The sequence below is a fragment of the Fusarium verticillioides genome, chromosome 9 (assembly GCF_000149555.1).
Source record: "Fusarium verticillioides 7600 chromosome 9, whole genome shotgun sequence".
Lineage (NCBI taxonomy): Eukaryota > Fungi > Ascomycota > Sordariomycetes > Hypocreales > Nectriaceae > Fusarium > Fusarium verticillioides.
In genome coordinates this window covers 2626455-2652054 of record NC_031683.1, presented here as the reverse complement: position 1 = coordinate 2652054, position 25600 = coordinate 2626455, and the positions used below count along the sequence as shown (strand labels likewise).

Genomic DNA, 25600 nt, shown 5'->3' with positions numbered 1-25600 from the left:
CCATCGGGGAATTAGCGTGTTAACTAGTGCATTTCGCAGAGTAAGCCTCGGGGTGATATATGAAGGTATTACTATGACTCTTGCGACGGTGGCTACATCTCCATCTCCCATCTCTATCTCTATTAAAGACCCTTTCCCGTCCATATTCAAGATGTTCTCGCCAAACTCCATTTCCCGTTACCTACCATAACCCAGCAATATCTTCCGCAATGTCTTCAGTCCCCCCAGGAGGTCTGATCCTCATCACAGGCGCCAATGGCTACGTAGCAAGTGTCGCTGTGCAAGTATTTCTTCAACGCGGCTATCGTGTCCGTGGCACCGTCCGCTCCATTACCGCCAATGCTTGGATGAAGACATTCTTCGGATCGAATTTCGAGCTCGTGGAGGTTCCCGACATCTCGATACCTGGTGCCTTCGACGAGGCACTCCAAGGTGTAGATGGCGTGGCCCATATGGCTATGAACATGGACATGAACCCGCAGAACCAAGGAGTCATAGACGATACCATTAACTCGAACCTGTACCTTCTTGAATCTGCGGTAAAAGTCCCTAGCGTCAAGAGTGTTGTTATCACCTCATCGCTAGCTGCGTGCGCTCTTGCAACGACCGGCGAACCGTACAAGATCGATGCAACGACATGGAACACTGATGCAATTGACAAGACAGCTCAGCCATGGGATGGCCAAGGGAACCCACGGTGGCATGGGGTCATGTTGTACGGAGCTGCCAAAGCACGTAGCGAACAAGCCGCTTTTGCGTGGGTGCGCAAGCATAAGCCATCTTTCTCCTTCAACACAGTTGTTCCCAATGTGAACTTCGGTATCGCCATATCGCCCGAGAACATGAGCTACCGCAGCTCAGCCGCCGTCATCGACGCTGTGGTGAAAGGGTATCCCGATGCGCCGTCTATTCTACCATCGCAGTGGTACGTCGATGTCGAGGACACCGCACTGCTGCATCTAGCTGCGCTGACGCTTGGCGATGTGAACAACGAGCGACTTCTTGCTTTCGGTGGGAGATATAGTTGGACTGTGATTCTCGAGATTCTTCATCGACGGTTTCCGGGAAAGGTTCTCCTAAAGGATGTTGAGGAGTCAGCGGTGGATGCAGGAGAGGTTGATAATAAGAGGAGTGCTGATATTTTGAGGAAGATGGGGAAACTAGAAGGGTTTACGAGCTTGGAGGACACTCTTGTCAAGGCGGTCAAGACTATACTTGAAAATAGGGGGAAGAACGTGCCCAAGACGCCGATTGATCTGTACTACGACTCATTAGCAAAAGCACAGGTTAGCGAGATAGGTAGAAAAAAAATAGACATTTGTTTGTTGCACATCAACTTTCAAACTCGGTTGCGCTCATCGAAAGATGGCTGTACAGTGACTCGAGACAATATAACATACCCTGCGCACAGATAGTTAATCACTCGAAAGGGGGAACTCAGCCAGCACGGACAACAAAAGTTGCGATGGGACGAATCACCAACTACGAAGAGGGAGAATATGCTACAATTCGGAGCCCTTTGGAGGCCAACTCATTCAGCATAGGGTAAGTGTTATGATGTCGGATAACTACGAACTCATCCAGCCTGCATCGGAAGAAGGGACTGTGATTACTACTCGAAGGAAAGACCTCGATGAGAAGACAACTATCGCTCGTGATGCTAATGTCCTGAGAGCCTGTTTCATGAGGGAGGCTGGTTGCTCGCTGGATCATCCTCGCTCCCGACACAATACATCCACGGATTCTCCCAACACTGATGCCTCCGACTTGAATTTCCTCGTGATTCACTGCGGATCAGCAACGCATAATGCCATCCGATCGGTAGACTATTTTGATATGCCGACAATCTTGCATCTATCTGTTGGTACTTTTGACAGTGACGCGCGACATCCATTGTCCCGAACCGCAATCTCATCATCCACCCTGACGATCTCCATGTCAAACATACCGTGACGCCGTCGGCCTTTCATGTCCAGAAGCTTCATCAGTCAGTCACTCATGACAGTGAATAACATTGTTGACAGCAAGTGGAGAAGTCCGTATCCGTATTTCCCCAGACTTGTCCTGTCTTGTCGTCCACGCATTCTACCCCGCACGTTTTCTCAGTCGGCAGCTGTAGTGCGGAGCCGACTCATGAACCCTGCCAGCCATGCTGATCTGCACGAGCCTTGCCTTATCAAGCTAGTCCCTAGATTCACGGAGTCGGCTCCGACTTTACTTCGAATTGCTTGCTCTAAGGGATATTCTTTGAGCTAGAAACCTTAATGTGTAGATCAATAACAAAACCAACAGGCAGGATACTGACCCAGAGACGCTGAAAGATGTCAACAATATAGATTTCGATGAGTGTGAGATGTAGGGAGAAGACGACGAGGAGGGCAATTTCGTATCACAGCATCCCTGCCCATATCACGTAGCATTTCACACGGCATATGCACTGCACTGACACAAAACCAACTCCTCCCCTTCCATACCGCCATGTGGTTTTTCCCAGCGTTAACTCAAGCCCAAGCCTCTGCGTAAACCACAAACTTTTCCCGTGGGGTTGCATCCCCCCCACGGGGATCAAATCCGGCGCGTCTAGAATTAGATCTCTACCCAATACCACCACTCAGGCAGGGACCAGCACCGCAGACGACCATGCAATTCGCTACGGTAGGCATAGCGCACCCTGACACACCCCGGTGCCGAAACTGTTGAGCTTCACACAAGTCCCCTCGTCTAGACTTGATTCAGAACGTGGCTTTTCCGTGGCTTCCGTGACAGAGCCTCCTGTCGAAGCTTGACACGGGAACCGACTGCCGGCAAGTACTTTTTACTCAGTAATGTACATGTCTTATGTCCGGGAACGTGAATCTCAGCAAGTATACGTCTTTGTCTCAGGTACAAGATCCCCGGGGCAAGGGAGCTTCGCCCTAATCTCCAACCCCAGCTTCCCCAGATTGCCATCGTGGAGACAATCCTCTGGAGTACATATTCTGGGTCGTGCCATCTTCTCTCTTCCTCTCTTCACTCCACTGTTTTACCCACACATTTCTCCAGTATTTACCACCGATCAACATGTCTACCTCACCTATCAAGACGTACACCACCGAGCAGGGCGCTGATCACCTGGAGAGGGCCCATACCACGGGGAGTATCTCGATGCCTCCTGAGCTGTTTGAGCAGCTGTACTTGGCGCCTCATAGCCGCGTGAAGGGCGATTTGAGGCAGAAGCTGGGCAATCCGACGCCATTGGGTAAGACGCGATTAAATCTGTCGCTTGTGGTTTGCTGACGCGATGATTAGCTTTGGGAGGGTTCCTGCTCTGCACGACTCCTGCGTCCATGGCACTGCTTGGATGGCGAGGTTCAGGAGGCTTTGGAGCTGGTGCAAATGTGTAAGTATCACCGCCTTATTCTAATGTCGTTAATCTAATCAATTCACAGCGGCGCTTACTTCTGGTTCGGCGGTCTTCTTATGCTTCTTGGCAGCATTGGCGAATGGGTACAGTCACCCCAACCCTCGAGCGAATCCTACAAACCAGCTTTCTAACAAGCACAAGATTCTAGGAAATACTTTCCCCTCGGTCCTCTTCGGCCTCTTCGGCGGCTTCTGGTTCACCTTCGGTTCAACCATCGTCCCAGACTATAACGCTTACGGTCTCTACTCCAAAACTGGTGCTGTTGCGGACGGTCTGAAGGAGGGCGAGTTCTACGCGACATTCTCGTTCTTCCTCATTTCAATGGGTATTCTTTGCGCTGTCTTCGCCATCGCCAGTATCCGCACGAACGTAGTCTTTTTCACTATCTTGGTTATCCTGGTTCCTTGCTGTAAGCTCCCTGACTCCTGCACGTGTCCTATCACTGACAGCTTGCCACCACAGTCGGCTGCCTGTCCGCCTCGTTCTTCGCTGCTGCGACTGGGGAGACCGCTAAATCGCTCACATATCAACACGCTGGTGCTGCGATCCTTTTCGTGGTATCGCTGCTGGGCTGGTACATCTTCTTGAGCCATATTCTTCTGTCGGTCGACTTCCCTTATGCTCTCCCTCTTGGTGATCTCTCTTCCAGAATCCCAGGTGCCACCAAGGTCAAGAAGGATAACCACTCGGAGGAGGAGAAGGTCTAGGTGGTTACCGGTATATAGATAGCACGGTGGTTACGCGGTGGTTCTTTGGCTGGATTGTGTTTGCTTGTAGCATGCTGAATCCTGAGCGAGAATGGAAAGGTCAAAATTGGAAGAGGTATCAGCATTAGTTTAACACATATACAAAACACAACTGCTGGAATCAATCATGTAGTAAATAGTGTCCAAGGATAAAGATTGCTTCTCATTTAGTTGATACCGTAAATGCTCGACAAGGTTTACCTGATGTTACATGACAGTCGCACCATTCGAGCCAGCGTAGTAATCCAAGTCAATCCTCGAGGATCAGAATTGAGTTCAATGCTACAGTTCTCCTCTTGATCTTGTTGAATAGAAAATAGTTGCACTGTATAGTCACATCCATTCTCATATGCCGTCCACGGACAAGCGATATCAGTTCCGACAGTTTGTTTGCGTGATCCACCCCCATCTCATTCCCCGCAAGCACTGGGGTACGCCCAGTCCACTAAACCTCCCAACTAACCAATAACACTCACACCAATTGCAGAGGCTTCCACTAACGAACTCGTTGACTCGTAAACGGGCTAGCGCCGTGCGGGGAAAGAGGGCAGGCCGGTGGAACGGCCCTGAATATGAATGGACCAGTTTCTCTCATCTTGTTTCTCTCCTCTATTCTTTTCTCCACTGACTCTCTTCTCGCACTATCTCTACCCAAGCTGTTGGAACTCTAGCCTTGCTAGACCCTCTTTTATTATCCTGGTAGGAAACGTCTGTTCTCAGGTGCAGCATGTCGGAGCCGAAAGTTAGGAGGCAAAATCACTCCTGCGAGCATTGCAGGAAGAGCAAGAAGGCGTGCGATGGGTATATTCGCAATGAGAAGCCGGCAGTTTCGCCTGATGCAACGTCGCCCGCTTCTGGGTCGCACATTTGTAAGTTCTAGCCATGCATACTACCCACCTTGAGATACCTGGCATTGACCATGTCGCTTTGTTAGATGGAGGATCGGAACCTGGACTCAAGTCCTGCTCGTACTGTATCAGAACCAAAAAAGTTTGCAGTCTGAACCCACAGTGGGGAAAAACTCGATCAAGGTCTCGAGTTAGTGAGACTGGGTCAAGCATCACCAGCACCTCCGATAGTTCTCAGAGCAAGAGGAAGCGCAATGAGTCTCCCGCTACGACTACTGCCCCTTCACTCAACGCAAAGTATTGCGACATCACGGCAGCGAATATGCTGCAGATGATTCAGGACTCTACACCAGGCCAAGGTTTATCTTGGAACAACCCCTTCACCAACACAGACATCCCTTCCTTTCTCTCCATGGACCCAACCCTCGACGCTCAAAGCCTTGCAATGAGCTTCTCCAGTCCAGAGAGTGCTTCGCAGACAATAGCGCAGGAGGGTATTGATGAAGCGCTACCTGAACTCACAAAGCAAACTTCACATGCAGCAACCGACGCCCTGGACAACGCGACATCTTATTCGGGCTCACAAGACTTTGACATCAATAACCTTTGGGACTTGGACTTCTCGGACATCAACTCTGCACCCCTAGACACCCTCTCATCAGCGGAATCTCCGGCATATAGACAAAAAGCTGTTCAGGTGAAGCGCAGAGCCCGTTTGCCTTCAAATGATTGGTCTGGATATCCCAACTTCTCCCCGTCGCCATTCACCAGCGACTCTCTTATCATGCAAACCTCCAATCGATATATGATCACCGAGAGTCTTCTTCAGATATATCACGATGTCCTTGAGAATAACCTCGCCTGCTGGCTAGCCGAAGAGAACTGCCCTTACAAGTTGCAAGTTGTCGCTCGTGGTAGTCCAGCACCAGAACCCAAGCTAGGTGCAACCCCAGGACCTTCGCGACAGAACCCGAATCTTCCGCCAGAATGGGGCGCTGCCTGGTCGAATAGGATGTACCGTCGCGTCGTGGAATTAGATCGAGCCTCTCAGTCAGCGAGGTTGATTAATCTTACACGATCCGAGAGCCAAGCAGCATCCAGAGTACTAGATCTCGTCATAATGGCCTTCACAACACAATGGGCACAGGGCAACCGTCGACAAGAAAGATTCAGCGACTTTGCCACTGAAGCAGACGACCTAGCCGACGCTCTCAATCAAGAGTTTGAGGAGAGTTTGCAGCAGTCAGTATGGGAACAAGCAAAGAGGGCACTTCAAGACGTTGTTGATGTCGAGTCTTACCGCGTCATATACGCTGAACTCATCTTTGGTCTGACGCAGAAGCCTTGGGCCAGTGACGAGTACCAACAAAAGTCCTTTGGATCCAAAAAAGGAAAAAGTGGCAAAGGTATCAAAGAGAACGCGATGCCAGAGATCATTGAGATCATGTCGCAAGAAGGGCCCCATATATACCTAGAGCGAGCAACGAGAAAGATTCATGCACTAAAGTTCAAATTTGAAGCCAGTGAATCTGGCTTCACGGAGACTAGCAAGAAATATGCTCCTCGAAGATTGACAGAGGAGAACAGGCGGACCATCGGGTTACTTTACTGGCTCGCCGTCATGTTCGATACAGTCTCTTCATCAATGAATGAACGACCGGTTGCACTAGCTGATGAAGACTGTCAACACGAAGATGCAGAGCAAATACTCGCAGACAGTATGCGAGCAGCTCAGAAGAGCCGAAGAGGGAGCCAGCGATGGGAAATGGAATTATTCATACAAGATGATGCGGCCAAGCCAACAGTTGGAACACGGTGGCCGTGCTCATATGACGATGCCATGCAAATGGTTGCCAAGTCAGCACCCGTCAAGATCCTGATCTATCGACACTTGTCATACCTTCAAAATGCTTTACGGAAACGAGAGTGTCCCCAGGCAATCGAGGAGATCATCCAACAAACTACCCTCCTATACCGGTACTGGAACATGACGCACGGTGCCTTCTTCCGAGATCTCATCAGGCATTACGACACAGTTCCACCACGGATTAGAAGTTGGTTCTTCTGCATAGCAGTCCCATGGCATCTCGGCGCCCTAATGCTCGCAGACGTCCTCGAATTCATCGATAAGAACAATTACGGTCTCGACCAAGCCCGCCAAAAGCGACTCAGCGGCAACGTCGCCGCACGAATCCGCAAAGCCAGTGCCATAGAACTCGCGGACCTGGCACAGGTAACTACACCGCGGCTTTTCCAAGAAGCTGGTATAAACGCCGCGCAACTCCCAGATTATCACTTCGCAGTCAGTGAGGGGCCGTTATTGACGGAACCTTGGACTGTTATTCTTATCAGGGGATTTACGAAAGCGTGTTTGTTTCATTTGGACATGGCGGATGATTTTCAGCAGCATGAGGGGGATTTGTTAGGGCATGATGATAGTGAAGATTTTCAGGATAGTTTGAGGAGGGCGGAGTATTGTATTAGGGCGCTTTGGTGTCTGGGGAAGAAATCGGAGATGTCGAGGAATATTACTAAGGTGTTGGTAGGGGCCTTGCAGGAGCTGCAGATATAACTGCCAGATAAATATCTTTAAAGGAATTGATAGGAACTTTCCACGACGTTTTAGTAGATGTTATCACTTGCTTGAAACCCCGGAATTGTAAGCCCGGGTCTGTAGAACCTTTAGAGCCGGTACTGGAATGGGGGCGACATGTCATGTTCGAAAGCAACGAAGTGATGCGTTGTACCAGTTATAATTGAGGCCAAGCCAGGCTCATGTAAGGAGGCCCCTGCTACTGAAACGCAAAAGCCCTTCTAATACGCTTGACAGCTAGGAGATTTGGACAATGTGGAAAGAGTGGAGGAACTTATGTTTGATAGTTCTTTTAACCGCTCCAGGGACTATTTTGTTGCACTTCAAATACTCAGGATCATTGACGAGTGGTTGGATGAGGCTCGCTCAACTTTCCAAGACATGTCAAAAAGCCCAATGATGGAACATTCGAGGGCATATTTCGATAAAGCGATGAGATTCGTGGACATTCATGCCAACGCTGTCCACCATCGGGTTCGAGATAAAAAAGAGGAGATCAACAGTCTTCGGGATGGTGTAGGTCTATATCGATCGATGCAGTTTGCTACCTGCTAATATTCTTCGCATAGTTATTTAACGCCACGTCTCTTCGAGAATCAACCAAGGCTATGGCGCTAAACCAGGCAATCTATGTCTTTACCGTGGTGACGGTTCTTTTCACACCAGTCAGCTTCTTAGCGGTAAGCGACATCTCCCCCTGGCCCCAAGTATAACAGCTAACAAAGAAGACTTTCTGGGCGTTGCCGTTCTTGAACAACCCGGCTGAGGGCACTGATATTGTCTCAATGCCTGCAGCATTTCGCAATAGCTTCATTATCATGCCTATCCTAACTTATGCCCTGGTAATCGGTGTTGCATGGTTTGTCGGACAACAGAACACCGTCGATGCACTGTCAAATAAGTTGACAGGAAAGCTGTCGAGATCTACATGGAAATTGCTTTCGAAGAGGCCAAACAAAAGTAACGGGAGACCTCCTTACCCTTAATTGGATTGCGGTAGGAACCTAACCTCCGCTGGGGTGAGAAATAGCATTAGGCTTCACAGAACGTATCGTTGTATCTCTTCTTATCCTTCACCTATCGACTTTTGCATAATATGTAGCCTGCGAAGTCGTACACTAAACTATCTAAACAGCGAAAACCCGCGTTCTTCGTGATCAAACTCGCCCGTGACCTCAGCGATATTGAACTGGGAAACTTGAAAAGTTGATGAGAGCGATAAGAGACTCATCGGCTTGTTATCCGACATGATGTTCGAGATTTTATCCGGAATCCGCAGGATGTGGAGAGGAGGGAAGCTCCCAGTACCGCTAGACTGGTCTTGTTGATCCCTGAGCCTCTTGTATGCTTCATTGAGAGCTCGTTCCTGACCATCCTTCTCACCGATCGCATACACCAAAGCTCCTTGGATTTGCTGCGCCAGTTGGATATTGGGCTGGAGCTGGCTGTGATCAACAGTCTTGGTGTTTTTGGCCTCGACGATGAAGGTAGTTCCGTCTTCCTTGTAGACCATATCTAATTCTCGGTATTTGTTACCCTGTAAGGGGACCGTGATCATTTGCGAGCTGCCATTCCGACCTTCTTGCTTTTCCGCATCAGTGAGGGGTCTCGAGATCTGACTACCATGCATGATCTTATAACCCTGGACGAGCTTGTATGCCGTGAATATCTCATGGTACAAGCCTCTGTCAAGCTTGCCGCCCGAGCGAGATGAAAGGCAGGCGTTGAAGATGTCAATCATGACATTGATACGAGCCCGCGGGTCCTCTTCGGTTGTAGGAACGCAGGGGTAGACGATGGTTGAATTATGGCTCGACATGCTGATGGACAGAAGATGAGAGGGCTTTGACTTGAGGCTGAAATGAGGGGCATTTACTTCTCTTTATGTAGATTCGTGCAGAAATTTGGATGCATGTAAGACCAATCATGTCAGCGTCGCACTTCGAAGATGCATATTGCTGCCTGATCAGACAATTGTATGTCTCAATAGTGAGGCTAATGTGTAACTTAAAATTGAGGCCTATAACTGTAAGCTTATAGTCCACACATAAAATGTCTTGAGTACATTAAGTACTATTGGTAGAGAATGCGTATGAAATGGGTCTTATAAATAGTAACAATACTTAAAGACTACATGTTCCACGTTATAAATAATTAAAATCTGGTATGATCCACAGCCCGGTATTCACGCTGAAGTTGAATGCCTCAAGTGCTGTACTATGACGGATCGAGTTCTCAGACATATCTCTATGGCTAGGTTCTCCGTGAATATGGGCTAAAAGACCATTATCCCCCTCCGCTCTATGCGAGACCCGAGAGGGAGCGGATTGCGGGTATGAGTCTGTTTCAGATAGTGACTCTTGATATACGGCGAAGTAACGCATCTTAATCGCTTCCCAGCTCACGAGTGCGTCAGCATACCAATTCCGTAAATGCTCTGGAACGCCCATTTCCAACGAGAGGTCCTTTACTCGAACTGAGATGGCATCGATATACGCATCGAGCTTTATGACAGAGCGCGCTGATTCAATGCTCCACGCTCGGGTCTGTAATGATAGAGATATATACGCTGCAAGGAGTATGCAGTAACCTAAAGAAGCCCAGTGTGTGGATGATAGGCTGGGGAGGCTCTCCAGGGGAATGGCTAGAAAGGTGTCGAAGTAGGTCTTTGTGCTTGTGAGCGTGTCCATAAGAATGCGGATGAAAGTCATGGAGAATTCGGTAGTTCGCATTCCCGATAGGCACGATTCCCGGACAAAAGCTTCCAAAACCCAGGGCCATATTTGCTGGCAGGCTGATCTGGCGGTTAGCTGGCGTTTCTCTCTCTCTCTTAACATTGTACTAACGATCTTGCGTAAGGGAAGATGGGAAGCGGAGTCGCCACTCCTGCACTTTGACAGAGAATGCATTGAGGTAGACCTGTATTTGCTGATCACGCATGAACTGAGCCTGCCCGACGTCGGTGTAGTTGAAGAAGGTATATGCTTTCTCAGCCTCATGAGTGACCTCGAGATTGAAGACAAGTTCTAGGTCTGACGGTTTTTCCTTAGCGGTAGCGAGGGACTGGGCGCATGTGTGTAAATAGTCGTTATAGATCAGCGGACTCGATTTCCGAGTCATGATAGAATACCTTTATACATTGATCAGCGGGTTGAGCTCGGCATTATTCGTCCACCAACCACGTAGTCATTTGATAGCAGCCTAGGTAGGCTCGCCTAGCATCAGAATCCCAAAATTCCGCATCAACTGCCGACAAGCCTTTTGGTCTTTCAATTAAGGTCTCGATATTCAACTGCTCGTGTTTGCTCTTTGTGGGCCGCTGCGTGATGCCAAACTCACTGACTATCGATGCCGCAATAGATACTAGGCGGTAGGCATGATGTGTTTTCGGTTTCGCGTGCAGGTGGATCCTAGAAAGAAGTACTCTCTGGTAAGTAGATGCAGAGTGAATTACGAGGCGTGTTTGCTGACCAATTAAGGTACACCATCAATCCTCGCAAGAGGTCCATGTCTCGGTCACCTTCTGTGATTAATCTAGTACCGAGCGCCTTGAGGAATACTTGGTTGAGTTGGTCCTGCTGGCCTCGTATTCTCCAGGATGCCGTGACAAGGATCGCCAAGAAGAGCATGGGGCTTGTTTGCCGGAGGGCGAGTGACGTTGCGCCCTCTGGTATGATCACGTAAGGAAACCTCGCAGCAAAGGTTTGATGGTACTCTGCAACTAAAAAGTCCGCCTGCTGTACGGACATAATATCGTGGATCGAGTTGTCAAAAGCAGATTGCTCAAAGCTTGTGGAAAGCACCCCAGACAATGGAGGTGTTTCTGAACATATGGGGGCAAGTGAGCTTGGGTCGTTTTCGGGGAGTAAGGACATAACCCTCCCAATTTCCCGCTCCAGACGCTCAAGTCTTGACTCATAGACTAAGGAGGAAAAGTGTCAGAAAAATATGGTCTTGCTCCCAAGGCAGAGGAGACTAGGACATCTAACCTTTCTTCTTGCGCCGCCGAGGACGTGTTTCAGGGATCACACATTCCAATTTCCTATCTAGGCATCTTTATGGTGGTTAGCACCAAGAACGAACATAATTACTGATTAGCATGTGTTATGCCGTCACGCTTGATTACCTCTGACAAGTCCATGGCGGGCCATTACCCATAAGGCACCGAAGCTTCTTTGCTTTACAGCTTTCGCATGCACGTGTCGAGTGTGGGGCCTGCGGTTCCCCGGACATTTCCATTATAAAGAAGATGATAGGGCGTGCAGTCAATGGCCTTTTGGTTTCGGCAGTCGTTATTCTTGGCACAACTATGTTCTTGGCACAATTATGTTCTTGGCAGAGTTAAGAGATTTTACTGTTCAGTGAAACAAAGGGCAGCTTAGGCCTGATCGTGTTTCGGAGCTTCGGGTTTAAATGGAAGTTCCGCGGATCCATGGACATGACAGGTATCCGCAATCTGATACGTCAGGCTTGGTAACGTCAGAGCGTCGGAATTTATCCAACTGCTGAAGTGTTAGTAATTCTATTATTTATACTAGGTTCTCTCCGCCGGAATAAGATGTCAGCCAAAAGTCTCAACTGCAAATAACACTTCTAGCCCACAACTTAGCAAGTGCTATGGTAGGGAACATCAATTCGGCACCGCACGGTTGTTAAATATAATGGCTCACGTCTCTTTATAAGTAATTCTTTGATTGAACGGTATCGCGTAAAGGTGACCGGCACGCTTCAGTGCTTGCTTGACAGAAACCACCCCATTTACTGTACTACGTTCTTCGCGGTGACTATCAAGCCTCACCCATAGGTACATCATACATCTCGATCAAACGTCCAATCATTAAGGCTACTGATATTTGAAATTGACCTGGCGTAAAGGATTGTAGCTTTTGCAATGCAAACTGGGATAACATACTTAGAGGGAGAGCCAGGTTAGAAGATGCTTAACTTAACACGGAGAGGTTTGCTTAAAATATTTAATTGGCGGCCACCCGAAAGAAAATGGAATCTTCGTATAAGTGTACGTTTTCGGTCGTCACTAATCACATCACCTTTTGGTGCCGACTCGGTTTACGAACGCTACTCCGCATCAGAAGTCATACACCAAGCTGTGCCGTTGAACCGAAGATCCCTTGTCAAGCCTTATCGCTGCCACCCAAGCTACCAAGCCATCCGCCCCCCCATATCGCGTCCAAGTGCTGCATTTTAATTCCGAGTCTCCGAATCCTCAAGCCGAAGCCGACACATATCAAGCCGAGTTTTCAAGCCGAGTGGTCCACAACTCCCTATTGTAGTAACCCTGTAAGTAGTCATTTCTGGACTGTAAAGCAGGCTCGGACCGAGCTCGATTGATAGATAAAGATTATGACATCTCAGCGAGGCAAATCAAGCCAACACACTGAACTCGGACCGAGCTTCTTGGGAAGTCCCAAACAAAAGTCCCATTTATGACATGTAAGTATTTATATCGAGGAGCCCTTCCAGGGATATAACTGTGGAAGAAGATAAAAGAACCCGAGAGGAAAAAAAAGACAATCTCGGATCCTGTCTTAGACCCAGATACACCTAGTCTTTTTGCCATCTCCCAAGCTTGCACCACACCTACCTGTTCTATTCGTCGTATAATCAGTCCCTATGATGGCTACCCAGGAGAGCGAGAAAACTCCAGTCAGCCCAGTCACTCAAGACAAAAATGAACTCGAATCAGGGAGTGTCCAGCCAAATAAGTCAGAGGCGGAGTCACTACTGGTATATTTCCCATACAGTCCGTGATGCTCTTCGCATAAGCTAATCAGCCCCTCGTGACTGTAGGTAACTTGGGACGGGGACAGCGATTCAGGACATCCATATAACTGGTCTCACCCGCGCAAATGGGCCATCACTCTATTACTCTCGGGCGGCGGCCTGGTCACTCTCATGTCAGGCGCCATGCTCGCCCCAGCTCTCGAGACAATCTCCCACGATCTGCACACTGACGCGGAGGAAACACAGATCTTCCTGTCAATCTTCGTTCTCGCATTCGCCTTTGGTCCCATGGTTCTCTCCCCGCTAGCTGAAGTCTTCGGACGGCGTCCAACCTGGATGGCTTCCAGCTGCTTCTATATCCTTTGGAACACTGTTGCGGGGTTCAGTAAGTCAAGCGGTCTGTTGATTGCAAGCCGTCTCCTCTCGGGCCTTGGGGCAAGCGCTGAGTTTGCTGTGACAAACCCGGTTTTATCGGATATGTGGCGGGCTGAAGAGAGAGGCACTTCATTTGCTATCTCTACCTTTATCCCGCTCTTGGGTCCGGCGCTTGGGCCTATCATCGGCGGTGCCGTCACTCAGACTGTGGGCTGGCGCTGGACCTTCTGGGTGCTCTCCATCTTCGATGGTATCTTGGTCGTCACCGCTCTCCTCGTGTTCGATGAGACCTATGAGGTTGTTCTGCTGGAGAAGAGAGCTGCCCGTTTGCGCAAGGAGACCGGCAGGGCTTACTTCACAGAACATATGACTGCTTCAGAACGAAGTCTTCGTCCAGTTCTGCTCAGGGCACTCAGTCGGCCATTCCGCCTCCTCTTCACGCAACCCATATTACAAGTCATTGCTATATTCCTGGCCTACAATTTCGGAATCCTCTATATAGTTCTCTCCACGTTTGCGACTCTGTGGATTGAGCGGTACGGCCAGTCACAATGGGAGAGTGGCTTGCATTACTTCGCCCTAGTCATAGGTTACACAGTGGCAGCACAGGGCGGCGCTATCATCATGGACAAGCTTTGGGGATATCTCAAGAAGAAAGCTGGCGAAGACACGGCACCTGAGTATCGCGTTCCTCTAATGCTACCTGGAGCCATCCTGATCCCTCTCGGTCTGTTTCTCTATGGCTGGTCAGCAGACAGGCATACTGCTTGGGTAGTCCCAGACATCGGCATCGGCATCTTTGGTTGTGGCATCATTCTCAATACACAGGCTTTACAAGCATATGTTATGGACGCTTTCCGTAAGTATGTCGCCTCCGCAAGTGCTGCCTCGCAGTTCCTTCGAAGCATTGCAGGGTTTGCCTTTCCCATTTTTGCCCCGGCAATGTATCGGAAACTTGACTATGGATGGGGAAATAGCCTGCTTGCCTTGGTGTTCATCATCCTGGGCTGGCCGGCCCCGTTCCTGTTGTGGAGGTACGGTGCGACTCTTCGAGCCAAAGGCACGCCGCAATGGTAGATTGGTTAGTTCCAGGCGGTCTAATTCCAAAGGGCAGTCTAGCGTGCAATATAGTACCTTTTGCAGAGAATGGGAAGGGCTGGGAAGGGCTGGGAAGGGCTGAGGTAGTATCTTAGAGGACTGTAAGAGCAGTATGGTATGTTGGGTGGGGGGGCGAGGCAATAGTGTGAGCACGGTTGGTCGAATACCAGTCAAATATTCTTAGGTTGTTAATTTTCTCTTAAAACACTTAAGCTGAGACATAGTTTCAATCGGTCGCATCGGCAGCAGGAAGTACATCTGACCTGCACGTGGCTTACAAAGTAATCAAGCCCTCAACACGAGGACGAACCAAGTAACCAGGTCCATTGTCACGGCAGTACGTGGGATCGATGTTCCTTCAAATAAACATTAGTAATAAAACTGTTGTACAGCGGCTCTGACTGGTGTTCCTTTAATTTGAAATGTCTTTGTAATCGGGCCGTTGAATCAACATACTGTAGATTTAGGACACTAGCCACCATCTGCCGTGTCTCAAAAGACTAAAATTCTGATTGCGGAATTCCGATGGTTAGGGCAAATAAAAACTCTTTCCTAAGAGGATGTCTTGATTACTAGCCAATTGCAATTATTTTTTGTGCAGATTCGGGATAAGCTTAAACTGTGGAGGGAATATAGTGTGTTGTTTGTTGCGATTTCAGCCTTGTGCTCTCCTTGGCAAGATATTGAGCAGATTGTTGTGGTCTAGCCACTACTTGCCGTTCAGATAACGCCAGCCTCACGAGGAAACTGTTCAAATGCGGCATTCTTCTTGAGTATAAAGTTATCGGAACTTTCTCTGTCTTCATAGCACTTTGCATCTTCAATCACCAACTCTTACTTCCATGCACCTGCCCGCAGCTCAATCTCCCAGATTCTAATCGTTTTAGCCATTCCACCCCCATACCATTTGTCATCATGCACTTCATGACTATAATAACCGTCTTTACTTCCGCCATTGCTGCTCTAAGCTTGAAAGGCCGGAGAAAGCCTCGGGTCGAAGGGCTCAAGGTCTCTGAAGCCCAAGCAGTTTGCGGGCCGGACACAAGTGTTCGGTGTTGCAGTAACAAGGCTGGCAATGCGAAAAACAACAATAAAGGCGGACTGTTAGGTCTTTCGTCCACGAATTCGAAGACCTCTGACAGCTATGTTAATCTCAGCCTGAATATTATAGGAATTCTTGATGGCACTCTTGAGCAGAAGTGTAGTGGCAATGTGGTTTGCTGCCGGGACTTCCGGCTTACTGTGAGAAAAAAACAACCCTTGAGTCTCGGTTGATATACTAATGTATTACAGGACATTATTGGCGATACACGACCCTGTATTGATTTAAGTAACCTGCTTTAAGGTGCCGAAAGCTAGTAAATATAAAGCAGTAGTAACTAAACTAGAATACATAATACCGTATTTTGTAAATAAAAATATGACCATTCGTGAAACCTTCTGTTATATTTTCGCCTAGCTACTGCTGGCGCTGACGCGCCGTGGCCAGATCACGGTTAGCACTCACAGCATAAACCTTAGCCTTGTAGGCGGAATCGCCATCTGCGGAACCCTTAAGTTGGAAGGTTTATAATAAAATAAAAGCTTGAATTATGGGGAACAAACAACCTTCATCGGGCGAGTCATACCCGCACAACCGGTTATGCGTTTAGTAACAACCTTATCCGCACAACTGGCCTTATTAAATAAATAAAAAAAGCTATTAAAAAAAGGATTTAAAAATAAAGTCTATAATAGTTTAAAGTAATAGTTTAAAATATTAAGTTTTTAATATAAATTAAATTTAAAGTTTAAATAATAGTTATAATTATTTTTATTATATAGCTTTTTTTATATAAATAAAAGATATATAAAATTAATATAAAATTATGTAATTATTTATATTTATATATAAGTTTATATAAGTTTATATTATTTCTAATATAAGTTTATTTTTTATAATTAAAGCTATAAAAGCTTAAATAAAACTTATATTTCTTATAACTTAATAAATATATTTAATATTATATTAAATCTTACTATTTAAAGATTTATATATATAAGGTTTTATAAAGAATTTATAAAATTAAAAATAATTTATTTAATAAAGAAATAAATATATTTTTTAAACTTTAAAGCTTTAAAAAATATTTGATTAATTAAATTAGATAGTTTTATAGTTTTTTAAAGCTTAAATAATATTAGTTTTTTATCTTATAATTTAATTTAAAATCCCTTTTTTAATAGCTTTTTTTTTCAATTTAATAAGGCCAGTTGTGCAGATAACTAAACGCACAACCGGTTATGCGGTTATGAGTCCCCCCTTCATCGCTACTGCTTATCTTATCGGTACAAAGCACTGTTCCTTTGTTTGTAGCTTCTTCTTTTCTGCACGTACGCACACCATCCCATAGCATTCGTCATTTCACTTCTCAACCGTTTTTCAGTTCTTCACTTCCGCATCAACCGCGACGATGAGTTCGCCTGCTGCCCATCTCCCTCCTCCTCTCCCAGAGCATGCGATTCAGGCTCTCTTGCAGGCCTTGCGCCTGCCTCATGCCACGTCGATCAGCAATCCGCAAATGACTGCTCAATATCATTCAGTTTACTTCCTCACTCTGCTGCCTACCGAGTTGTCGCGCGGCCACTCCGAGCTCGTTCTTCGCGTCGCGGGTAACCACCTCCCCGAGATCAAAACTGCGAATGAGATAGGCATCATGACTTGGCTCTCCAGGAACACCAGCATTCCTTTACCAGAGGTCATAGCCTACGATGCCACGAACCAGAACCCGATTGCTCACGAATACACCTTGCTTTCTCGCATCCCTGGCGTCACGCTCAGCGACATCTACGGTAGCTTGAGCGACAAGCAACAAAACGACATCATTGACCAGCTGATCGACTTCCTTACGCAACTCCTGGCGCACCCATGGGATGGCATCGGAGGATTGACCGTCGATAATCAAGGCGAAGCGAAGCTCGGCCCAGTGGTGGACGAGACATTCTGGCAGGTCCCAGATATTCAAGCGCTATGGCCCGAAGGAGAGACAGTGACGACCTTGAACATTGGAGGGCCGTACAAGACATACGTCGACTACATGATAGCACATGTCACCAAGTACATTCGACTAATCCGGGCCCACGAAAAGCTAGCCTACATGCGAGACATAGGTCCCCGCCTCGAGGCATTTGTAGCCGCTCTCCCGAGACACGCCAACGAGCTTAACAACATGAAGCTACGCCTCGCCCACAAAGATTTGCATTTCGCTAACATGATGTTTGACCCGTCTTCTGGCAAGATCACTGGTATCCTTGACTGGGAATTCGCTGGCGTCGTGCCATACCCCCAGTGGAACCCAAGAAGCTCCTTTCTCTGGAACGGGATCGACACCTCGGAGTCGCTGAAGGAAAAGTACAGGTTGTTGGAAGTCTTCAAGCAGCGCTGCAAGGAGAAAGGCTGCACGTTGTTCGAGGAGGCGGCGTACACCTCGCCAATGCAGGAAAGCATGCAACTAGCGGTTGACTTCTTGCGGGCTATCGTGGAGGTATCACCGAGGGGTCAGCGGCAGGAGCTGGTACAAAGATGGAAGAACACGGTGCTGGACAACATCGCCACGTTTGGGGCTTAGCCAAGACAGTTCTGTTGAAGACTATTGCATTGTACCAATATTTCCAGCATCAATAGCTAGAAAGTCCTGCATGTCAGTACCAAACCCAAGTCTCTCAAACTCTGACTCTGTCCCAAAAGTTCCTAGCATGCCTTCAAACGACAGGTCAAACGACCCGAGGTCATTGAAGTCTATGTCTTGAGCCGTGTCAGGTGTGATGGTATTGCTGTCTGTCGCCATATGCGCCTCAACCGGGATGTTCAGCCTCTGGCGGAGTGTTCGTATCACGCCAGCTGCACTTGGAGCTGTTCCAAAAAAGTCCCCCATCTTTTCCAGGACCGTAGTACTTTGCGATAGTGCTGTTCGGGCGATTGTAGCAGTTTGAGTGTCCTGGGGATATGCCAAGAGATATCCGACCAGTGTTATCGCAGCGTTCCATTGGCAGTTGAACGGCTCGTACCATCCATTCAAAATGTCGTACTCTCGATAGACCTGATACAAGAGCTTCGTTGTTGCTGCGGCGTGTAGAGCTGAGATATCTGCTGCTTCATGAGGCGGGGAAGCTTGTGTGCTTCCAGCACGAGTCAACGACTGGCTTATGGAATGTCGGCCGAGTGTAAGGATCAATTCATGATAGAATAGCTCGAGCATCAAGCGCTGTCTTCGCAGCGAGATGGGCGCAAATGGCTCAATCTCAATCCCTGAGAGATCAGTTGAGAGAGGCTTTCCACCACTACGTCTCTCCGTCTTCAGCATGTGAGGTAGGGATTCGGCCCATGCACGCATTCTCGCCATACTGGAAGTATATAGGTTCGATTGGCGGTCGGAAGTCGTGGTGGAAGCTTCGCCGCTCGGTCGGTAATTGAAGGCACTATCAAAGGCCGACCGGGCTATCTCGGTGAGCTTTGCTCTTTCAGTGGTGTATCTTGTCTGACCGACGCCAACTGTAGCATGGCATCGGTGGCTGGTAGACAACAATGGCGAAATCGGCTGGGTTTGGGTGACCCAAGGTCTTCCCAGACGAATACATGATCTTGTCTCGAACATGAACAATATGCACCAAGCCCGCTTCCGTGCTTCTCTTTCTTTGATGGGCAGATCGTTTCCTGGCTCAATATCCAATCCTAACGTATATGCCGTGCGTGCTGCAACACCGAGCATGTTCTGCGCCATGTTCTGGTAAGAAGCATTCGCCAAGTAGATCGCAGACCACAGTTGACACTGAAAGGTCTCAAGCGTTGGCCTCTCCAGGTCACATGAGATCAACTTTTGGCAGCGCTGGTAAAGCCAACGACCTGCAACTGCTGCGTCGCGAAAGTTAATCTCCGCCTTGTAACCACCTTGAAGAGGCAGCGATGTGACGCCGAATTGCATACAAAGTGCTAATACAATATCGACAAGAGAGGAGTCCTTCCTAATTCCACTGGTTGGTTCATCCCATAGTGATTTGTAGTGTGCCCTAAACTCTCCCTCTTCGAGAAGCTGGTAACAGCAATGCCACGAGTCCCAAAATAGGTCGAGGAAATACGCCTCTTGGGTGGCCGATAAGTCTTTCCCAGACAGCGTCTTCTCAGTCAACCCATGTGGCACTCCAGTTGGTGCCGGGTCATTGGAACTTTGGTGTTCACCAATCTCGACATCCAGAGTATTGATGACGTTGACCATAGATCGGCTTGCTGAGTTGGGTATCAAGCTGCGAGGCTCCTGATCAGCGTTCAAGGCTGTACCATTTGCTTTGAGACGTTGGCTGATACAATGGATGAAATAGTACGTGGATGACGGGCCGTAAAACTGAGTGCTGGGGGCTAATGACTGGATCGTAGTCGCAGTATCGAGTTGAACTCCCTTATTAGCATATGAGAAGTTCGGAGATGAGCCGTTTAATGCGACCTCTGGACTCTGCTCATCCGGCGGTGTCGGGATGCTCGTATCTCTAAGCTGTCCTTCAAGCTCTTTCACTCGTTCTCTCAGCCGATCGATCTCACTAAGTTGTGTCAGCCGTGAGGTTTAGCATGACACAGGGCCAGAGTCATCCATTTTTATACCTCATCGCCCGCGAGAGACTCCATCCCGGATTCTGTCGGGTCGTTCTGTTACACTGCCAGCCTTTACTTGAGCAATTCTGACATGGGTATTCGGAATCGCATTTGATGCGATGCAGTCGGCACGAGTTGCAGGTTTTTGATACTTGGCTGCGTTTGGGTCTTCTCGATGGAGCAGGTGGGTTGGAAGCAAAGAAGGACCCAAACATACTTCCGACACGACCGAATGTATTGAAGCTATTCGGAGTGAGGTAGAGGAGTGTGAGGTGCAAGTCAGCACTAACATCCACCCAAGCCGTTTCATCGGAGTTAAACGAAGATTTGTAAAGCCGATCCTGGTAGTTGATGTGAATCCATATCGGTTTCGATAACGATCACGATTGGTTCGGCAGGAGATAAGCTTGAATGCGAGTCTGGGCTTAACCTTCACCGGAATTCCTCAACCGCTGCGGTATGTTAACATTAAATGAGAAGCTGATATATCTTTTATTTTATAACAACATATCTATATGAACATTATTTCAAGGAAGACTTCTGTCGATCTAGGCGCTTCAATATACTCCAAGCGCCTTGGCGATCTCCTCAGCAACGCCCTTCGACGACGCTGGATTCTGACCCGTGATCATTTTTCCATCAACAACAACCTTCTCTGCAAGAGGACCTTCAGCAGCCTTGACATACTTTCCACCACTGACTTCATCCAGTTTCTTCTCAAGACTAAAGTCCATATCCTCCGTGAACTGGAACATTTCCTCACCCACTTCATCAAAGCCAGTGACCTGCTTGCCCTTCAAGATCAACTCTCCCGATGCGGTTGTCGCATTGACGAATGCAGCTGGTCCGTGACACACAGCTGAAATGACCTTGTCTTGCGAATGGAAGTCCCGGAGGAGGTCTTTCGAGTGTTGATCGTGGACAAGATCTACCATTGGGCCATGGCCACCGGGGTAAAAGATCGCGTCGAACTCCGAAGAACGACCAGCGAGGTCGCTCAGCTTAAGAGTCTTCTTCCATACTGACTCGTGATTTTCAAGAAAGTCGTTACACACGGGATCATCCTTGAATAGCTCTGCCGACACAGGATCAAGTGGAGACACGCCGCCTTTTGGAGTCGCGTAGACTAATTCGGCTACAGGGCTGAGAACGTGAAATGGGTGAGCAAGCTCCGGCTGGTTATATTAGTACCGCTCATTCGAGGCTTGCATACGACAGTCTGTAGATGTGGAGGCCATAATAGGGAATGTCTTCCACTTACCAGAAACCATCCGATCTGCTTCCCTGTCTTAGGGACCTTGTCGGCAGAGGTGAGGACTATAAGGATCTTGGGCTTGGAAGTTGTCATCTTGAAGTTAAAAAATTTTAATTATATTCTGCTGTGTGAAATGAATATGCCAGAGCTGCTCGGTGTTATTGAGAGTGATTGATTGCGTTGGGCTTCTAATATCAAAGGAGGCTGCTCGGGGTTTATGTACTTAACTCTTGCGACAATCTGTCTTGCAAGTCCCCAAGGAGGAACGGAGTCCCATATCGACTCGGCTCATTCTGTTACGGGTATAGCTCGTTTCTCGTTAATGACTGGGTCTAACTCGCATGCTGACTCCGTCGCTCCTTTCGGAAATGTGGACCTACGTGTGACCTCGCCCTCCAATATCATAAGCTTCAAGAGCCGGACAATACACCCCAAGCAACACAAGAGGGACCAGTACATGGAATCGATCAAGTTAGACACGCGATGTGATTTTGAAGGTTCCAATTTAATCTTAACTTTAACTTAGTGTGAGCATATCACTCGTCGATTATCTCGGTTTGAAGTATGAGAGGATAAAGATAATGTTAACTTTAGATGTTCTTATACTGCAATGACTAATCACCACTGATCGTATTGCGAGATCATAGGTTAGAATTTCATAACCATCCAATGAAAGGACTCTTCACACATCATTTGAGTCCGAAGCTTTGAGTCCTGCCACGAGACACAACAGACATCTATGTATCTCTCCCATCATCCACCAGTTGCTCTCTCCGCAGATTCCCTTGAGCGAAACTTCATACAAAAGAAAAATCCACAGTCGACCGCACACAGCAAGATGTCATCTCATCGTTATTATGAAGTGTACTATCCCTCCACTAGGGAATGCTCCAAGCAACCTAATGTGAACAGCAACCTTGTGGTAGAGTTAACCGATTAGGATGAGAGACCATATGAAAAGGAATCCGACGACACAAGAAGTATGAAGCCACAATCTTCTCAACTTAAAGACTCCGTGAGCAACAAAAGTGGCAGCGAATCCCACCCTCGCAACGACCTGGACAAGACTGCCAAAAGCAACTCTCATCATCAGCAGCCTGCAAGAACACCTCCTTGATTAAAAGAGAAGATGGAACTGCGTAAAATTGAGGACGTGGGCGAATGTGAGGAAGGCGAATTTTACACAGGGGGACTTTCGATTCGCCTACAGTTTTGCTGCATGTACTGTGAGCTCGACTATTGTTGAGAGATTCGGCAAGAGGACAGGCAGGGTTCGGTAATTGCAGACGGCTAGCACTGTCATGGGATTACTGTGCTGTCTAAAATGGAGGGCATAATACTCGAAACATGAAACTCGATAATTCTCTTTACTATGTACCATCCACCACTCTACCGCTTATCTTCTGGGAACAAAGGATGTAAAGTCAAAGTTGTTCGCCATCCCCGCTACAGCAAAACCTCGCTGGTCGCTTATATTGGACTTATGCCATGGCTCCAGGCGCTCCGGGATGAAGGAGGCAATCTACCTTTTTATGGGACCCTACGGTGGTGGACACGGGTTAATGCTAAACACGAAGGTAGGACATCGTTGAGATGGGCAATCCTGGGTGATAGTGAAGAGGCCGCCCGATTTCTGCTTGACCATGGCGCCGATATCAACTACAGAGGTGGATGGGATAAAACCGCCTTGTTCACGGCTGCCGACCGTCGTCATGTGGACATGGTACATTTTCTCCTTGCTCGCGGTGCACGTGTTTGTGCTTATGATGTCGTGGAGTGGCAACGACAGGCCCCACCATGGAAACCATGGAGTCTAGAGATAGCGTTGATTTTACGCCAGCACCTCACAGACGTATAGTACGCCGAAACTTGGAGTAGACGACATATTCGTTTATTATGAGGTAGTTAAAATGGGCTTCAAGAAAAGTGCTGATGTCGACTGGAAAGATCGAAATGGTGGTATAGGACTGATCAAAGCAGTATTCCAATTAATTGAACAGGTGTTGATGGAGCATGATGAGGTATTTGATAGCTCTTTAAGATTATTAGGACCACACATAGGGTGAATGCAATATGGGTGACGTTTATTGCATTAGATCTCCTCGATGTTGTCCGGATTGTCATGTTCTGGTGGAGCAAGACTTCGATCCACGTTCATAAGAAGGCACCCGCTCGCCTTGTCAACCAATATGTCAAAATGCCGGTAGCTGCCACCAAACCTCGTCCCGACAATTTTCACTGTTTCCATCAGTGTATCAATGACGCCAACATCCATCGTTGAGCCCTGACATTCCAACGGCACCAACGACAGCAGATCCGCCAGCGAGCATCCAACGTCAAAGACCTTCTCAACAATTCCGATGCCATTGGCCTCAAAAGCCTGCGTCGGTAATAGCTCCGACACCATTACGATGTCGCGTGCGATACTAGTTGGGTAATGCAATGACATGACATCCTCACTGTTCGCAGTCGACAGAACTCTTTTTGAAGCGCATAATTTCCAGACCACAATCTTGAGCCACTGACGCGATATAAGAAGATCAGCCTGTTGGACTTGGGAGTGATTTGAAAGATTCGGAAGCGAATGTTTGAGAAGATACTGCAATCGAAACAGATTTGCGAAATCTGTCGAAGTGGAAGATGTTGGGGAGTTCCACTGTGCGATGAAGTCTTGACCGAAGGGGCGGAACAGGGAAATGAGGTCAAGAAAGCCGCGCAATATCTCTGCGTCAGAGGACAGTGGATCGACGTCTGGAAGCTTCAATGTGTCTTGCAGTCTGATCGGTCGATTTCTTTGTAAAGCATATGCTCTCTCGGTAATGAAGAGTACCCAAAACATTCGCTGAGCATACTTCACAAACACTGGGTCGCTTGCATCATCATCAGTGTAGGTGGTCTCCTCATGCAAGCGCAATGTCTGAAGCATTGTGATCGCTTCCTGTAAATAATACCAAGCCGAGTTATCCTTGTTCATCGAGAAGAATGCAGCGTGAAGAAAGAATGATGTCTGAATGTGCATTAACGATGGATGTTCAATCAGGTTACAAAAGTCTCTGGCGCGAAGAGTCTCTGCTATCAAGAAGTCGGCAGATGGGATTGTGAAACTGTCCTCGACAGGGCAGGGCGGTAATATCTCCGGAGACAGTGCAATCACAGCGCAGCATGCTGTGATTAAACCGTATTGCTCTGTTGATCGTGAGATTTGTTCGAGGTACGGCCGATGAAGGATTGGAGTCAGTGGGTATTTATGCTTGAAGTAGGCGTCGAGACACCATCGAATAACTGCATCAGTCATTTGCGGCGACTCTAGAAACTGTTTTGGACATGGTGGAGATGCTGTGTTGTTCGAATTGATGCTGGGGATGTCGAATTCTGGGCTCGTAGATGAAAACGCTGTTGGTGATGGTCGCTGTCTGGACCTTCGAGCATATCGCGGCCCCTTGGGGCCCGTCTTCTTAGGCACTGCCAGATAAGTACAGCTTATATCCAAGCTTTGGCAATTGTGGCACGGTCGACAACCATCGCAGCGAATTTTTTTCTTATGGCAAACATCGCATGCTTGACGGATCTTAGTGGGCTTGGGCGGCGCTGGACTTGACATGGCTCGATTAATTGGAAGCAGTTGCGACAAGGTTTGAAATTTGCGGGGATTGGGTTTTATATAAATGCGGAGAAGAGTGCACTTCGTCATGGCTGCACGCCACTGGGTCCACTAGATTTAGCACTAACTGCTCTAGATCAGCTCATGAAGAAGAGAGGGTGGGGATAATATTACGATGGAGCAGCGAGAGACATCAAGGACAGAGTGAGTCGATAGGTAAGGAACGTTCATTTAATGTGCTATCATTCTCATGTACTGCAAGACTTTTTGTTTCCTTATCCCATGTTAACGGCCAAAATACAAACTCAAAACCCGA

The 25600-nt window shown here is 47.9% G+C and overlaps 11 protein-coding genes across 11 annotated transcripts; 6 read left to right on the top strand and 5 right to left on the bottom strand.

Annotated features, from left to right (window-relative positions):
• Positions 1-209: 209 nt before the first annotated feature.
• Positions 210-1544, top strand: FVEG_10003 (hypothetical protein; the record flags this gene model as incomplete). The annotated part of the gene is made up of 2 exons (XM_018899070.1): positions 210-1286; positions 1416-1544. The coding sequence occupies 2 exons, from the start codon at positions 210-212 to the stop codon at positions 1542-1544; spliced, it is 1206 nt and encodes a 401-aa protein (XP_018757072.1).
• Positions 1545-3060: 1516 nt separating this feature from the next.
• On the top strand, positions 3061-4110 carry FVEG_10004 (hypothetical protein; the record flags this gene model as incomplete). Its single annotated transcript, XM_018899071.1, has 5 exons — positions 3061-3238; positions 3289-3379; positions 3429-3486; positions 3545-3812; positions 3866-4110. 5 exons carry the CDS (start codon positions 3061-3063, stop codon positions 4108-4110), a joined length of 840 nt encoding a protein of 279 aa, XP_018757073.1.
• Positions 4111-5031: 921 nt separating this feature from the next.
• On the top strand, positions 5032-8303 carry FVEG_10005 (hypothetical protein; the record flags this gene model as incomplete). The annotated part of the gene is made up of 3 exons (XM_018899072.1): positions 5032-7299; positions 7828-8106; positions 8160-8303. 3 exons carry the CDS (start codon positions 5032-5034, stop codon positions 8301-8303), a joined length of 2691 nt encoding a protein of 896 aa, XP_018757074.1.
• Positions 8304-8713: 410 nt separating this feature from the next.
• On the bottom strand, positions 8714-9409 carry FVEG_10006 (hypothetical protein; the record flags this gene model as incomplete). Its single annotated transcript, XM_018899073.1, has 1 exon — positions 8714-9409. One exon carries the CDS (start codon positions 9407-9409, stop codon positions 8714-8716), a length of 696 nt encoding a protein of 231 aa, XP_018757075.1.
• Positions 9410-10431: 1022 nt separating this feature from the next.
• Positions 10432-10710, bottom strand: FVEG_16710 (hypothetical protein; the record flags this gene model as incomplete). Its single annotated transcript, XM_018905951.1, has 1 exon — positions 10432-10710. One exon carries the CDS (start codon positions 10708-10710, stop codon positions 10432-10434), a length of 279 nt encoding a protein of 92 aa, XP_018757076.1.
• Positions 10711-13224: 2514 nt separating this feature from the next.
• On the top strand, positions 13225-14784 carry FVEG_10007 (hypothetical protein; the record flags this gene model as incomplete). Its single annotated transcript, XM_018899074.1, has 2 exons — positions 13225-13335; positions 13399-14784. The coding sequence occupies 2 exons, from the start codon at positions 13225-13227 to the stop codon at positions 14782-14784; spliced, it is 1497 nt and encodes a 498-aa protein (XP_018757077.1).
• Positions 14785-15720: 936 nt separating this feature from the next.
• On the top strand, positions 15721-16149 carry FVEG_10008 (hypothetical protein; the record flags this gene model as incomplete). Its single annotated transcript, XM_018899075.1, has 2 exons — positions 15721-16047; positions 16099-16149. The coding sequence occupies 2 exons, from the start codon at positions 15721-15723 to the stop codon at positions 16147-16149; spliced, it is 378 nt and encodes a 125-aa protein (XP_018757078.1).
• Positions 16150-17160: 1011 nt separating this feature from the next.
• FVEG_10009 (hypothetical protein) lies at positions 17161-18495 on the top strand. Its single transcript, XM_018899076.1, has one exon. The coding sequence runs from the start codon at positions 17259-17261 to the stop codon at positions 18411-18413; it is 1155 nt and encodes a 384-aa protein (XP_018757079.1). The 5' UTR covers positions 17161-17258; the 3' UTR covers positions 18414-18495.
• On the bottom strand, positions 18435-20442 carry FVEG_16711 (hypothetical protein; the record flags this gene model as incomplete). Its single annotated transcript, XM_018905952.1, has 2 exons — positions 18435-20376; positions 20438-20442. The coding sequence occupies 2 exons, from the start codon at positions 20440-20442 to the stop codon at positions 18435-18437; spliced, it is 1947 nt and encodes a 648-aa protein (XP_018757080.1).
• Positions 20443-20985: 543 nt separating this feature from the next.
• Positions 20986-21776, bottom strand: FVEG_10010 (hypothetical protein; the record flags this gene model as incomplete). The annotated part of the gene is made up of 2 exons (XM_018899077.1): positions 20986-21603; positions 21690-21776. The coding sequence occupies 2 exons, from the start codon at positions 21774-21776 to the stop codon at positions 20986-20988; spliced, it is 705 nt and encodes a 234-aa protein (XP_018757081.1).
• A 1999-nt stretch (positions 21777-23775) lies between these two features.
• Positions 23776-25082, bottom strand: FVEG_10011 (hypothetical protein; the record flags this gene model as incomplete). Its single annotated transcript, XM_018899078.1, has 1 exon — positions 23776-25082. Exon 1 carries the CDS (start codon positions 24976-24978, stop codon positions 23776-23778), a length of 1203 nt encoding a protein of 400 aa, XP_018757082.1. The 5' UTR covers positions 24979-25082.
• Between the last annotated feature and the right edge of the window lie 518 nt (positions 25083-25600).